The sequence below is a fragment of the Camelina sativa genome, chromosome 17, assembly GCF_030686135.1.
Source record: "Camelina sativa cultivar CO46 ecotype springtype chromosome 17, ASM3068613v1".
Classification (NCBI taxonomy): Eukaryota; Viridiplantae; Streptophyta; class Magnoliopsida; order Brassicales; family Brassicaceae; genus Camelina; species Camelina sativa.
This window is the reverse complement of record NC_141896.1, coordinates 20,030,555-20,043,219: the sequence shown is the minus strand read 5'-3', so window position 1 is coordinate 20,043,219 and position 12,665 is coordinate 20,030,555. Positions and strand designations below refer to the sequence as shown.

Genomic DNA, 12,665 nt, shown 5'->3' with positions numbered 1-12,665 from the left:
CTCGAGGGGTGAACGATCAAGAAACTTCAGCTCTCGCTGTAAGAGGAAATACATAGAGAGGACGACGAGTAGACCTTCCACTGAAATCGCCAGGAGACGAAGAGACTATATATAAATGAGAGACCTTGGACTGAAACTTAGGACTTTGTATAAAAATAAAAGAGTGATCTATGTACAACTTTATTTAATTAGTTTTCCCCGAAAATTGCCATAGAATTAGCGCGGGATTAACGTTTTTAACAACATGTTAAATATGCAATTAATGATGCTCAACCTGGGTTAACAATTTTTTTTTATTTGGGAAAATTTCAAAAAAAACACCAACTATTTAATATTTGCCAGAAAAAACATAATTTTTCGTTGTCAGAAAAATACACAGACTATTTTTTAGTTGACAAAAAATACACGAACTATAACCTTTTTCCAATTTCTCCTCGTCTTCGTAATGATCGTTAAAGGCATTGTGATGGCGTTATTATTTTTTGAAAAAAAATCCAAAAAAACACAAATTATTTATTTTTGTCAGAAAAATATATGAACCTTTTTTTTTGCCTGAAAAATACATAATTTTCTATTTCTTATTTTTTCATTAATAATGTTAGAAATCAAAACTCATAATTTTCTCTGCTCTCTTGAATTTCATCATTGAAATTCTAACCTTTTAAATTTTCATCATTGGGTTCGAGATATACAAATCTGGAGCAATTAGTTTGCAGAAGCTCGTTTCCAATGGACCGTAAGACTTCACAATCAAGTACTAGCATAGGGACTATAAACTTGCATAAGCCAACCTTGATCAGGATCAAATTTTATGTATCATTTTTACTTTCCTCATATGATAACAAGCATTATCCATGTTGACTATTTTAACTATTTCAATTACTAATTCAACTAGGTACTAACCCGCGGAGAACCGCGGGCTGAACATTTTTTTAATAAAAATTTGTAATAATTTATTTTATTATAATGTTATTTATAATAGTTTGTGATTAAAATTTGGTTTGCTTATATTATAATTTTTGTATTTAAAAATGTTTATTGAAAACCTGTCAATAAAACATTTGTATATAATAAATAAAATTGTTTAAACCTTTGTCAACTAAACACAATCCTTACTAACATGTAAAAAAAAGCAACTAAATATAGCTAGTAAAAGTTTTAAAATGTCTCTTTGAAAACAACATTTATTGTATTTTTCTGTGGCTTCATTTTCTTGTTTGTAATAATTTTAACCTGTGGTGAAAATTTTTTTTGATAAAATTTATAGCTGTATATTTTATTCGATTTGGTTTTTAAAATCTTACCTGTTAATTTTTTTAAGTATGAATTAGTTTTGATTCTAATAGATTTTTTTTTATTTTTCTACAATTTATTTTATTTGATGTGTCCCCGATTTTCATTTTTAATTAATTTTATTTATTTAATTAATTAATTAATCTTAAAGTTTTTAATGGCAATTGAATGTAATTTTTACACATTTTAAGGTTAGTTTCATATTTGCACTAACTAATATAGTAGGATAAAATTTGTAGTTGTAGATTTTATTTGATAAGATTTTTAAAATCTTAGTTGTAAATTTTTTTTTTCTAATACGGATTAGTTTTTATTATAATAGATTTTTTTGTTACTTTTCTACAATTCCTTTTATTTAATGTATCCCCAATTTTCGTTTTTTTAATTACTTATATTTATTTAATTAATTTATTAATCTTAATTAAGTTTTCTAATGGCAATTGAATGTAATTTTTTATACATTTAAGGTTAGTTTCATATTTGTACTTCTCAATTAATATAGTAGGATATAATCGATGTTAAAAAAAAAAATCATTTTTGAACTGTAACATATATACTTACTTCGGATCATAACCCGTATAATTTATAAATTCCCACTGCCTAATGAGACCATAATCATAAAAATGGTAAAAAAAAACTGTAGCGGTTAACTGTGAAAATAACTAAGCTAAAGTTGTCTAATAAGCTAATCAAATATTTTCTTAGCCTTGTGTAAACGATGAATCTGTTTTATAAAAGAAAAGTTTGCTAGTGTTTCAATATTATGATAGATTTTCGAGACAAATTTAATACTATAAAATTCACAAAAAAAAAAAAGAATGTGAAGAAAACAATTCAGACACTTTAATTTAGGATGTCATTTATATAGAATTAGCTCTCCATTTTGTTTGTTTGTCAGCAAATAGAATTAGTTCAAATCTTCTACATACCTTAAAATTCAATTACTAATAATTCACTCCACAACCTAAAAGAAATACAGTTTTACCAAAAAAAACACACACACAACTCTTTAATTTTCCTGCCTTTTGTACCTCAATCTAAAATAGTGAAAAGGTGAAGATTATTAAAGAGACATTTTTTTTTGTTTGTTGTCAAACTAATAATTCACTCCATGACCTAAAAAGAAATAGAGTTGGATCAAAAGTAAAAAAGCAGCAACTTTACCTCACCTCTAACACACAGATCCAATAAGGGGAAAGAAAACAAAAGAAAGCATAGGTATATAATTTATTCCATCGTGGCTAATCTGAATATGACAATTAAATATGTTTTGATTAAATTAGCAATGAAACGAGTGAAGGAAAGAAACATTTCTTACCCTATTCTTTTACTTTATTTTTTGTTATGCGTGCATGGAGTTTTGTCTAAATATCTGTAAACAGCTTTAAATATAGTGGAAAATTAAATGTGAAATTAGAAAATAATTGAAAGAAAAAAAGAAAAAAAAAAAAGAGACAAGCAGTGCGGAATCTTGGATAAAAGGACACTACCCTTCCCTGTCTTTGCTCGCTGCCCGAAAAGAACATACAGAAAAAACACTTTCACATTTCACACTTACAGAGAGAGAGAGAAGAGAGCAGTAGGTAGTAGTAGTGAGGAAGAAGAAGGAGAGATGATGGCTATGAACTCCATTTCTGGGTGCAGATGTGGTTCCATTTTCATGTTTCTGCTTAGTCTCTCCATCGCCGTCTTAGTCGCCGTCGCCGACGACAAGGCTCCGCTTGTCGAAGATGGTACGCTTTTCCCTGACCCCTTCTTTGTGGTTTTAATTTCTTGAATCCTCAATGCCATCTTGACTTATTAAGATTTGATTTCTTGAATCTCTTTCGCTCTGTTCCAAGAACAGAGGAGCAAAAGAGATTTACTTTCATAAATCATAATATTGATTTTTTTGGGAAAAAAAAAATATTGAATGAACACTGAGTTATATAACATTTGTCTAGATTTAGAGAGTTTAGGTTTTAGGGGGTTTCCTCCAATTTTACTTTACTGTTCTGTTGCTTAGCTTTAGAATCTAAGATAAATATGCTTCTTTACTAATTAAGATTAGGAGTCAAATAGTTAGAACTTACCGTTAGTACTTAGTAGTATAAGCTGTACACAAGTTTCAGTCTATGTAGAAGATAAACAATGCTAATCAAACCAGTAAAATATTTGATTTAGCTATAAGTTCTCTCATATTTAGAGGTAATTTGTCAAATTCAATTTAATGCGCCACAATAGGAAAAATGTAAGTCTCTGGGGTTTATTTGTCAATTAAGTATAAAGTATCTTATTCGTGCTTTCGGCGGCGGCAAAATTAGAATGGAATTGGAAGCCCTTGAGCTTCAACTGGCAAGTTACAACTCCATTTACAGTTTAAACAAACATGGTTTTGGTAGCAATATTTTATTTTCTCTATGTTAGTTTAATCTTTTAAGATCTTAATTCTTAATAGTCAAAAATAAAAATAATTCAGGTAGAAGGATTCCCGCCTAATAAAAGGGTGATTTTTGGGTCTTACCGTCGTAGACTCGTAGTATTATACAAACGACAAAGAGTACATGATAAAACGACATACAAGTGTCTGAATACTTCTTTGTTTTTTCAACGCCTTTCAATTTCAACACGCTTTCTTCTTTTTTTCTTCTTTTCACCGAAAATACATTTGTCTCTACTTCCCCCCTATTATAAGGGGCATTTGTAAGGTGTAAATTGGGACTGTAGAAGTGTAGACATAAACTTTTTTAAGTAATACTAGTCAAAATTATGGTCCCAGTAGAGTTTAGCTAGTAGAAGGTATGGTCCATATATATAAGACGTATCCCGCGTGTCTCCTACTTATTTTTGTTTATTTATCATCATGTAAAATTAAAGTGTTGTGTCGAATCAACAACTTATATGTTTGTTTGAGACAAGACAAAGAAATGTCTCTTTTCACACAGCTAGCCTTCTAACAAAACTAACGTGATAATTTGGCGTTTCCTAATATTTTGTCTATCAAAAAAAATCCTATGTAAATTTGTTTTGTTTTTGTTTTTACTACAGGTTTGGTGATAAACGGAGACTTCGAAACATCACCGTCGAATGGCTTCCCAGACGACGGAGTAACCGACGGACTATCTCAGATTCCGGGCTGGAAATTAAACGGCACGGTGGAGCTAATTAATTCCGGTCAAAAACAAGGAGGAATGATCCTGATCGTCCCACAAGGCAGACACGCCGTCCGATTAGGCAACGACGCAGAGATCAGCCAAGATCTAACGGTTGAGAAAGGTTTTGTCTACTCGGTCACGTTCAGCGCTGCCCGCACGTGCGCGCAACTCGAGTCAATTAATGTGTCGGTAGCGTCTGTGAACGCAGACGCGGACGATATGGGCGCGTCGCGGAACGTGGATTTGCAAACGCTTTATAACGTTCAGGGTTGGGATCCTTACGCGTGGGCGTTTGAAGCTGAAGAGGATCACGTACGTTTGGTTTTTAAGAATCCTGGTATGGAAGATGACCCGACTTGTGGTCCAATCATCGATGACATTGCTATTAAGAAGCTCTTTACTCCTGATAAACCCAAAGGTTACAACAACAACATCCCTGAATTTCTCTATATTTCTATTTTCGACCCCAAAAGTTCTGCAATTGAAATTTGACCCTTTTTAAAACATTTTGAAGATAACGCGGTGATTAATGGAGATTTCGAAGAAGGTCCATGGATGTTCAGGAACACGTCTCTTGGTGTACTACTTCCGACAAACCTCGACGAAGAGATATCTTCTCTTCCGGGTTGGACTGTTGAATCGAACCGAGCGGTCCGGTTTGTTGACTCGGATCACTTCTCAGTTCCAGGTGGTAAACGAGCCGTCGAGCTTCTCTCGGGCAAAGAAGGCATTATTTCTCAAATGGTTGAGACCAAAGCAGATAAGCCGTACTTATTGTCATTCTCTCTCGGCCACGCTGGTGATAAATGCAAGGAACCATTAGCTATAATGGCGTTCGCAGGTGATCAGGCACAGAACTATCATTACATGGCGCAAGCGAACTCGAGTTTCGAAAAGGTTGGTTTGAACTTCACGGCAAAGGCTGATCGAACCAGAGTTGCGTTCTACAGTGTTTATTACAATACGAGGACTGATGATATGAGCTCCTTGTGTGGACCTGTGATCGATGACGTTAGAGTTTGGTTCTCCGGGTCGAAGAGAATTGGAGCTGGGTTCGGATTCTGGCTTTCGGTTTTGGTTCTTCTGGCTATCGGTTTGTTTTAGATTTAGCTGTTCCGGTTTTATTCTAGTGTACCAAAAAAATGGTATTGCGAAAACCAAGAATTCTGTATGGTTTATCCATTAAGGTTAAAGCAATTTCGAAGGTATTTATCGTTTTAATTCAAAAGCATGTTCGAATGTAATACAAGAGATTGTACTAAAATGTTAGTTTTCGAGTATTTATAGATAAATTTACAGACTATCACTAAAATTTTAGAAAATTTACCAACGTCAACTCAAAACCGAACCGGAGTATACATATTTCGGTTTGGTTTGGTAAGAAATTCTGAATACGTGATAGGGTTTTTTCATAGATTTGTCCACTCCTATAAACGGCGTCGTCGCGTTTAAAGGCACTCTTAAGTACTAAAAACCTGAAAGTTTTTTTATTACCATTGCTTCTTTCTCCGCCGCCATCGTCGTTTCCGATTCACATATGCAATTCTTTTATTACTGGAGGTTTCATAAGTAGATACACTTTTTTTTTTGTTTGCCATTCTTTGCTTCCTTGATTGAATTAGATTTTGGGATTGGATCTATGCTTCAGACTAATAGGTGTTGGGGTTTAATTTAATGTTTTTATAATTCTGGGAATAGTAGATGATGAAGATGAGGAGATATAGCAGGTACTTAAGACCAGTCTGATTGTCCTTGGAATGTTTCTTGGTGCAGCTTTGAACTAACGTTTTGGCTATGCCAGAATCCTCCGGATACTCAGTCTGAATGACTTTGCAAATCAGCTTCTTTCTGATTCATTCATCTTCTTGTTCTTTTTTTAAAAAAAAAATTGAAAAAATCTCATTTTTGTTTTTTTGAAAAAAAAGGATTTTTCTTCTTTGTTACGACTTCGGAGGTAGCATCTTGTTTCAGGTTTGATATGTTCTTAGTGCAACTTTATTTTGAGCAGCCAGTGCTTTTTGGTTGTGTGTGATTGATTTAGATTTGAGCTTTTCTTTAGTCGAAGATCAGTTAGTGTTTGTTCTTTAGGTGTTATCCTTGAAGTACTACTTTGCATAGAGGAATCAACCGAAGTTGTATCTTCAACCTTTGTGGACGGAATTGTCAAAACTAATGTTACCGAAGCTATTGAACCAGTTCACTAATAAGCAAAGACCAAATCATCGTTTTCATCCCATTTGATAAAAAGAAACATGATACTACGATTTTGTTGCTATTGGTTTGTTCTCATTTGGGCACAACTTTTGGATATTAGAGACAAGAGAATTGTTTGACAAAAAAAAAAAAAAAAAAAAAAGAGACAAGAGAATTGTTGTTACATCATAGGTGATTAAATAAACATATATTTTTGAGCATTCACGTTTTGGTCAGAAGAAATCTCAAGTGTTAAAAGGCTTTTTAGTAAAGCCCATATTGAGAAAAATCCAAATTTCGGGTGACCCGGTTTAAGACCCGGATCACGAATCGGGTCAACAATACCGTGTCATTTGACTCTCCTCCGTCTCTCTCTTTCCCTCGTCTCCTTCTTCTATTCGTCTTCCCATCGCAGTTACTCATCGGTAAACGCAGCGGAGGAGCTAGACTATTCTCTCTATTTCTCTGTGTCATACCGGTGTGGAAGCGAATTTTATTTTATTTTTATTAATCTGATCTGTATCAAACATGGACGAAGAGGCAGCAAAACCTAGAGACTCCACCGTGAATCAGCAGCAACAACAATACTATTACGGAACGTTTCAAGGCGTTGCAAATTATCCTACTCCGAGTCCGCCTCCGCAATATCTACCGCCGTCGCAGCATCCGATTGCTACGTATCCTGGACATGCTTATCAGAATTTCCAAGGTTTTAAAACCCTCTCTCGTTTGATTTTTGCATAATTACTCTTTGCTTATTTAGGGGTTTTTGTTGTTATGTGATCGTTTTGTGATTGAAATGATTAGGTCCTCCTGGTGGTGGTTTTGTGAATTATGCTCAAGGTTTCCCAGTTGTTCCTGGTACATTTCAATGTCCTTATCCTCAATTTTGGAGAAAAAAAATCTTATCTTTCTTATATGAATTTGTAATCTTAAAGTGAATTTGTATGGAATATTACAGATTGTTCTGTATAATTACTTTCAGTATGATCAGATAATGAGTATTGATTTCTGCGTTTTTGTTGTTTTAGATTATACAGTGGTTGAGGTGAGACAGATGATGAGAGAGCATGACCTTCCTTGTTGTGGCTTGGGCATGGGATGGTTTCTGTAAGTTTTTTTCTTACTTGCTTTTTCATTTTGATAATGATAGCTTTATACATTGTCTCGCAATACGAATTCCCGCCAAATTCATTTGGTTCTTCTGGTTGTTTATTTTCCATTTATGTTCTGATCAAAAACACAAAAGGTTAGGTTTGTGGATTTTTGGAAATTGGGTTTATGGTATGTAGGTTTTAGAATGCTATCACATATATCGCGTTTTTACAGTGTTAAGTCAGTGTTCGTTGTGGAACTTGCCATAGATTCTATAACAGGTTCTCAATATTTCGATTGCGACTCTGAATCCTGATTGATTTGATTGCATATCTCTGCTACGTAACCTTTTGAACTCTAGTCATTGGAGATATTTTTCTTTTTGGAAAACATCTTTATACTCTTAAGAATCAATATAAGAAAGTCTGTGGAAAACTTCTTGTGGCTTGTCTCCATCCACTAATGTAAACATTTACAAGAGCAATTATATAGCTAATATTTGAGACAAGGATGTGTTGATCATGCAATCTGGATATACTTTGATGATCTCCTCCTGAAATGGAGATACAAGCGCAACCTAGCTTCTATGATTCTATTGTTTCCCACTAACAAAAGAAAGCTGAAAGCATACATTTTATGACTTCAAACTTGTCTAGATGCTAATTTGAAGGTGTTTTTTTTTTTTTTTTTTTTTTTTTTTTTTCTGTATATGGTCTCAGGTTTATCATGGGTTTTTTGTTCGGTGGGATCCCGTGGTACCTCGGTGCTTTTATTATTCTTGTCACATCTGTTGATCACCGCGAGAAGGCTGGTTACGTTGCCTGTTCAATCGCAGTGAGTTCCCTTCCCTGTCTCTTTCATTAAGTTGTCGTCTTACCACACAACCTTGGTCACTCATCTATATTTTTCATCATAGTGTGTCTCATACATCTGACTTTTTTTGTTTTGGTCTGAAATCTTCCAGGGCGTTGTCTATATGATTGCCGTCATGCTCGGGATGACTGGGGATGTTAACATCTGGTGAAGAAGCTACTCCCTTTAACCGAACTCAATCCTATATTTCACGAAAATGTAGATATATCAAATATCATTATACCAGTTATTTGAACATCTAGTGGTTTACTGAAGGAAGCATTGTGTAACGCTGTGTTTGAACTTTTATGTTTATCAAAAATGTATATGTTGTTGATTCCCTTGGTGACATCGCTATGTAATATATTCTGTGTTCTTCTTTGACGATTGCAAGTTGCTACAATTCAAAGTTCCCATGAAACTCGTATTTTTATGTTCTTTTTTAACTCCACAAGTAAAACAACACTAGATTGAACCGGAATTAAGCAAAATTTATTTTGAAGATTAATAAATTTTTTTTAGCGTTTTGACCAAGAAAAAAAACAATTTATTAGTAATATTGTTGTTTAACCATCGGGTTGTGAATCAAGAAAGCCCAATGGGCTTTAGGATTTTGGTACGAAATATTGAGATTAGGGTTTTTATTTTTCATTCTCTAAAACTAGGTCACATATATAAACGCAGCAAGAAGAGTGAGTTAGCGTCTTTTTGGAGGATTCAAGCATCGGCGGAGACGGAAATGGGCGTTTTCAGGGTAATACCTCGTTAATTCCGGCCAGAGTTCTTGCGATTTAGTGCATTTGGTAGTCTAGACACGGCGAAATCTGATCGAAATTTTTTCTTATTTGCAGCTTCACCAGTACCAGGTTGTCGGAAGAGCACTCCCGACGGAGAAAGATGAGCAACCTAAGATTTACAGGATGAAGCTCTGGGCTACGAACGAGGTTCTTGCCAAGTCCAAGTTCTGGTTAGTTTAATAATATTTACATAATTCATCCTTGATTTTAGGACTAAAATGGATTTGAATCCTTGAGCTAAGGATGGTTTCTGTATGTGTTTGGATGAGTCAGGTACTTCTTGAGGAGGCAAAAGAAGGTGAAGAAGAGTAATGGACAGATGCTAGCCATCAACGAGGTTATACTTCGTTTGCTCTATTCTCTTTATCTGAATAATGTGAATTATGGTGTTAGGATCTGTATTGATACTTGTGTTTACTATGGATTGTATTTGATATGCCCTCAGAAACATTGAACATTTCTTGACAATTTTGTTCATCTGTGTTTATTTTCTTCTTGTTTAGAGTTTAGTTTATTATCATGATTTCGTTCAATCAACTGATACCATTTGAGTATTTTTATATATTCATTTGACATGATCTTTAAAACATATTTGATAAGTTTGTTTTAGATTGATGGTGTGATGTGTTTGTGTTTTTGACATTCTGTAGTATAAGTCCCTTCTCTTATGGTTATTTGTGTTTCCTTTTAAGGTGTAATATGTTTGGCTACTTCATCTGTTTCTTTGTTATGCGTCAATTTTTTTTATTATAATCGTCTGCTGATGCATTGGGAAACTAATTGGTTGCGACAGATCTTTGAGAAGAACCCAACAACGATCAAGAACTTTGGGATCTGGTTGAGATACCAGAGTCGTACAGGTTACCATAACATGTACAAAGAGTTCCGTGACACTACTTTGAACGGAGCAGTGGAGCAAATGTACACCGAGATGGCATCTAGGCACAGAGTCAGGTTCCCTTGCATTCAGATCATCAAGACAGCCACAGTCCCAGCCAACCTCTGCAAGAGAGAGAGCACCAAACAGTTTCACAACAGTAAGATCAAGTTCCCCTTGGTCTTCAGGAAGGTTAGACCTCCCACCAGGAAGCTCAAGACCACCTACAAGGCTTCCAGGCCTAACTTGTTCATGTAGAATCTCTCTCTCTCTTTTATCACAAGGTAATTTGACAATTTCATACTTTTTTCAAGGGATCAAAGTTGCTGGTTTTGTCTTTTTAAAATTTTGAGTGTAGAATCTTGGAAGTATTATTATGCATTATCTTGATTTTGATTCTGGATTTTCTTGTTCATCTTTATTAGTTTGCACTCTTGAGACTTTAAAGAATTCAAATTTTCTTGATTTTCTAGTTGTTAATACCTCTTCTCTGCATGGAATTTGTAGACTACATCTCTTAATCTAATTAATCATACGGTATGACAAAAACTGAGTAACTTTCTATCACGTTTGATACACGATTAATACAGAGATCCTTCTTATATCTACTAAAACATCCACATGAGTTAAGGTGACAAATAAAAGAACTCGCATAAACTAAAACCCTCATAAAAGAGGGCAACCATCGCATCTCCAGATTTTGAACAATTCGAAGCTGTATCAGAACCCTCATAAATGAGTGCAACCCGGCGAACCGAACTAAACGAACAATTCTTTGGAGGACTGTATCCCTATGCTAGAAAAACAAATCAGAAGACAACCACAAATCATGTGGGCTTCTTAAATAACAAAACTTTATATTGCTCGTACAGTTTGAGATGTTCAAATCTCTTCCCGGGACATCTCTTTCACAAATTTTATCACTTTTGTGATAAAGTGTAAAAAATTTAGTAACTAAACGAAACCATCGGAGCAATTAGCTTTCTCTCTTTTATCTCTCTCATATCTTTCAGAGAGAGAAAGTTTGGGTTACTCGTTTGTAATCTCCGTCTAAAATCGGAGCTTTTTTGTTTGTACTTTTAGTTTTCCGTCTCGATGCCGGTTTTATCTTTCCTACTTTGTTCGGATTTTATTTTGTCTTTTCTCTTTTGGTTGCCTTTTGCAGGTTGAAATTAACACTTCCAACTATGAGAAGTTGTGAATTCCGGAAGTCATTAGATGGATCCTTGCTCACTAAGTGCTTGATTCCTCTCAAGTGATGGTAATTCCTCGCTCTCTGCCAAAAAGGCTTTTATAATAAAGCGTAGGTTCTCCTTGGTGGATTGATCAAGATGATGCGGTTTGATTGGGATGGGATATGAAGTATTGGAGTCTTCGTCGTGTTCTGATGATTCTCTGATGAATATCCCGAGCTAATCTGCTGAGGTTAGAAATTATGGTGACCAAGTTTAAATCAAGTAAATCTCTTCCGGTGATATTTGGCAAAAGGCGATGTGGTACAATTGAAGGCAAATAGAAACTCCCCACGTTGCATAACACGTGTCTTCAATTTGTTTTCCTTATCTTGAAATGTTTGCAATTAGTGTGCCTTCTCGTGGCCTTTCTTGTACCGAATATGTTCCTATTTGGACTTTATAAAATATTTAGCCGACAAAAAAAAAAAAAAAACGAAACCATTGGAGCATGTGCATTGGTGAGAATTGATTAAATTTCTCATCAATATAGTATTAGGCCATGAATGTTCACAAGTTTTTAAGTGGTTTTTGAATTCTAATTTTTAGTTTTTAGATTTTAGATTTTGGTTTATGGTTTTTAGATTATGTGTTAAAAATTTGTTTAAAAAAAGAAAAATAAAAAAAAGAATTCAAGTCACGCTAAAAAATGAAAAACTAGTAAAACGTATATTTTGGTTTTTCCTTGAAAAGAACTAAAAACCAACAAAATATGGATTACCTAATTTTTGGGAAAACCAATTTTTGAATAATCTTGATTGGCTTGAAAGTAGTTTTTTGAAAAATCTAAAACCAAAAACACTTTTAATGGTGAGAAACTCAAGTTTCTCTTAAATAATATTATTATTTTTCATATAACTTAATTTGTTAATTTAGTTTTATTTGAATATTTGTTATTTAGTTTTACATTTAATCTTAAATTATATTAAAAAAGTATGATTATTTTTAGACATATTAAATTACATATTTAATTACTTATTTAATATATTTAATTTTCTTAAATATTTATCTTTTATACGATATATCAGATTATCAATAATAAAATTATAAATAATATAGTTAGTTTCACAATACTAATACATTGTTTTCAACTCACATAATATATTTAATCATACTAATATTTTTTTATTATATAAACTAATATTAGTTTAGAATAATTTGAATATATAATTAAAAAGTGTGCATAATGGAA

The 12,665-nt window shown here is 33.6% G+C and overlaps 2 protein-coding genes across 4 annotated transcripts; both read left to right on the top strand.

Moving 5' to 3' along the window:
• The first annotated feature begins 2,580 nt into the window (after positions 1–2,580).
• LOC104757341 (protein BIIDXI) lies at positions 2,581–5,635 on the top strand. The gene is made up of 3 exons (XM_010480071.3): positions 2,581–3,026; positions 4,321–4,845; positions 4,942–5,635. The coding sequence occupies exons 1-3, from the start codon at positions 2,906–2,908 to the stop codon at positions 5,529–5,531; spliced, it is 1,236 nt and encodes a 411-aa protein (XP_010478373.3). The 5' UTR covers positions 2,581–2,905; the 3' UTR covers positions 5,532–5,635.
• Positions 5,636–5,889: 254 nt separating this feature from the next.
• On the top strand, positions 5,890–10,706 carry LOC104757340 (large ribosomal subunit protein eL20w). 3 transcript variants are annotated; one of them, XM_087496178.1, is made up of 7 exons: positions 6,987–7,329; positions 7,428–7,481; positions 7,652–7,730; positions 8,435–8,549; positions 9,419–9,534; positions 9,638–9,701; positions 10,158–10,706. In XM_087496178.1, the coding sequence occupies exons 1-7, from the start codon at positions 7,149–7,151 to the stop codon at positions 10,497–10,499; spliced, it is 951 nt and encodes a 316-aa protein (XP_087352304.1). In that variant the 5' UTR covers positions 6,987–7,148; the 3' UTR covers positions 10,500–10,706. The 3 variants fall into 3 exon arrangements, with proteins under 3 accessions (XP_010478372.1, XP_087352304.1, XP_010478371.1); XM_010480070.3 differs by lacking the exons at positions 9,419–9,534; positions 9,638–9,701; positions 10,158–10,706 and adding an exon at positions 8,680–8,988 and having other exon boundaries at positions 5,890–7,329; XM_010480069.3 differs by lacking the exons at positions 6,987–7,329; positions 7,428–7,481; positions 7,652–7,730; positions 8,435–8,549 and adding an exon at positions 9,174–9,321.
• Positions 10,707–12,665: the final 1,959 nt, after the last annotated feature.

Bases quoted from the DNA above. Each gene is read 5' to 3' on its own strand.
- LOC104757340 (XM_087496178.1), top strand. From the start codon at position 7,149: ATGGACGAAGAGGCAGCAAAACCTAGAGACTCCACCGTGAATCAGCAG. The intron at 7,330-7,427 runs GTTTTAAAACCC...TGAAATGATTAG, and splicing joins TGCTTATCAGAATTTCCAAG to GTCCTCCTGGTGGTGGTTTT. The intron at 9,702-10,157 runs GTTATACTTCGT...TGGTTGCGACAG, and splicing joins AGATGCTAGCCATCAACGAG to ATCTTTGAGAAGAACCCAAC.
- LOC104757341 (XM_010480071.3), top strand. From the start codon at position 2,906: ATGATGGCTATGAACTCCATTTCTGGGTGCAGATGTGGTTCCATTTTC. The intron at 3,027-4,320 runs GTACGCTTTTCC...TTTTTACTACAG, and splicing joins GGCTCCGCTTGTCGAAGATG to GTTTGGTGATAAACGGAGAC. The intron at 4,846-4,941 runs GTTACAACAACA...AACATTTTGAAG, and splicing joins TACTCCTGATAAACCCAAAG to ATAACGCGGTGATTAATGGA.